The 2,659-nt window shown below is 36.7% G+C and overlaps 1 protein-coding gene across 1 annotated transcript in view; it reads left to right on the forward strand.

The window, feature by feature from the left end:
• The window catches only part of LOC107300788 (transcription intermediary factor 1-alpha-like), a gene marked incomplete at its 3' end in the record, with an annotated part of 11,784 nt that overhangs the window by 4,753 nt on the left and 4,372 nt on the right, over positions 1–2,659 (forward strand). Inside the window, exon 2 of the mRNA XM_015830078.1 lies at positions 1,965–2,112. Coding sequence (XP_015685564.1) covers positions 1,965–2,112 — 148 coding nt within the window. The remainder of the gene's footprint in view (positions 1–1,964; positions 2,113–2,659) is intronic.

Raw genomic sequence — 2,659 nt, forward strand, 5'->3', positions numbered from 1 at the left:
CTGGAGAAGGGGCGTTGTCTTACCTGAACGCCTTTTCTCAGCAAAGAGGAATGTAGACTCCACTCCCTCCCTGCTCAGTTAGCAGTCAGGTCAGTGTCAATTTTTCAGGAGCCATCACGTCGTACAGAACAATCACTGGCTTCGCCCTTTTCGAAACTGGGCATGCTCAGACCCTGAAGGGGCGTGGCGACTTTGATTGGTCTGATTGGGCTAGAGGACAATTAACACCCACACGTGGAGTCTACATTCCTCTTTGCTGAGAAAAGGCGTTCAGGTAAGACAACGCCCCTTCCCCACAATTGATAGGTATCCTGGTTGTTCGGAAAGTATTTATCTCCAATGGCTGTTTAAGGATGAGCAGGCAGTGATCACGGTGCAGGTGGCTAGTTTCTGTGCAGCAGCATTGGGGATTCATCAGAAATATAAATAAACATTTTAGATCTTTTTAATAATCTTTTATAATTAATTTTTATTACATGTGTTTTTATCCAGCATTAGACTATACTCAATGTATTTTTATTGTCAGGTCAGTATGATTCAGTTTTTCTGAAGGTAGCTAGTTTTTGTTATATTGTCTGTAAAACTAGACAGACCTTGGTCACTCATTGATTACATCATTAATTGTAATATATTGCTATGTCTTCTTGTGTTGGTTCTATTTAGTTTTGTTTTATTTGAATGTTTAATTTATGTGTTGGCCTTTGGCTGTAACAATAAGTTGATTGATTGATACTAATTAAAGGGTTTTCAAACTCCTGTATTTTCAGATTCTGTAGATAAAGACTTTGATCATTGGGTAATTCAAAAAATTACTATGGTCAATAGGTAGCTTAATTCTAACTATCATTAACATCGGCTATGCTGGGAAAAATGGCAGAAGATTCTTCTACTAAAAGATCCTAGTTAAAGTACAAGTCTTGAAGTTGATCCAACAAAAGCTTAAGAGTGATTTAAAACAGATGCAAGAAAAAGTGGCTAGATACGAAGATTAATTACAGATCCATGAGACCATAATTCAAACCATTCATAATATTTTGGATAAATGAATTAGTGTCCAAACACGGAGGGAAAAACTCTATATGTGATTGGTATTGAAAATCTCTCAAATTAATCAAACCTGAGTGAATTTATGGAGGATATTTTCAGAAAGTTCCTTTCTTGGGGAACTGACTTTCCAGTGAAGATTGAACATGTGTTTAAAATTTATTTCATGAAATGAAAGACTGAAACTAGTTCCAGATCTTTCATGTTACCAGAAGAGATGAAAATTTATGTATATAAATAATCCTCAATTTATTACCATAATTGAGCCTGCCCATTATGGTTGTAAGTCATGAGAGTAGTCAAGTGGATCACTTATGTAACTGGCCTAATTTTATGACCTTTTTTGCAGCAGTCATTAACTGAACATGGTATTCATAAAGAGAATGTGATGGACATTATGCGAATCCATTGTTCTTTATGGGGCGCTTCTGTCAAAAACTAGAAATAAATAACATTTAATTATTCAATAAAATAAAATAATTTAAATAATTTTGGCAAAAATGTAAATGTAAAGACAAGTCATGTGACCATGGGATGCTGCAAACAGCTGTAAATGTGGGCCCAAAATATGTCACATAACCATGGGGGGGCAGCTGTTGGAAATTCAAAACCAGAATATAAGTACCTTTTAGGGAGGTCCCTTGTAACTTTGAATGATCACAAGTGGAAAACTACATATATTTCCCCAGGAATTGGTAAAACCTTCATTGAAGTGCGATTCTAGCCGAAATAAGATATCAATCTATCCCGGACTTATCAAGGGTTAATTGTTTACAAAGTCTCGAAGTGTTCTTAGATTAGCACAATTACAGTATTTCATGCACTTTCCAGTTGAATTCTGCATTAATCATTAAGATCAGATCTACAAATTTTGTAACTCTGTATTTGTTTCAAAATATATTTTATTTCTAATTTTGCAGGTTTGTACAAGCTGTGAAGACAATGCAGAAGCCAATGGCTTTTGTGTGGAGTGTGTAGAGTGGTTATGCAAGACATGTATACGGGCTCATCAAAGAGTGAAATTCACAAAAGACCATACAGTTAGACAGAAAGAAGAGGTTTCTCCAGGTAAAGATCCATTTATATTTTCGGTCCTATACAGTTAATCCCTGAGTTACAAACGTTTCCTAACTGAACATTCGAAGTTACACAATAAGTGCCCTCTAGTGTTTATGAACAAGTCCCAAAATTACGAATATTGCAGCACCATGGCAATTGTTCACCCTTACGAACAACCGCAGAGGCAATGCAACATTTACCCCGGCAATCTAAAAATTATAGGGCTACCAGTGCATGTAGCATAGATACCAACCTTGCTGTCAAGCAAAATGAAGCCTCTAATAGCGAGTGCCACACAAAGTGCACTAACCAAATAGGTGGTAAGACAATAGAGGAACTCAGGCACCACACAGGTTGTGTAGAAAAACACAGGGCCAGTCACAAAGGACTCAAATGTCTATACACCAATGCACAGAGTATGAACAGCAAACAGGGTGAACTAGAAATTCAGGTTAATGAGGGCAGATATGATATTGTTGCCATTACAGAAACATGGTGGGATGAAACCCACACATGGAACACACAGCTAGAGGGATTTAAATTATTTAAAAGAAAC

This window comes from Protobothrops mucrosquamatus, unplaced genomic scaffold (genome assembly GCF_001527695.2).
Source record: "Protobothrops mucrosquamatus isolate PMUCROS unplaced genomic scaffold, P.Mucros_1.0 scaffold8439, whole genome shotgun sequence".
NCBI lineage: Eukaryota > Metazoa > Chordata > Lepidosauria > Squamata > Viperidae > Protobothrops > Protobothrops mucrosquamatus.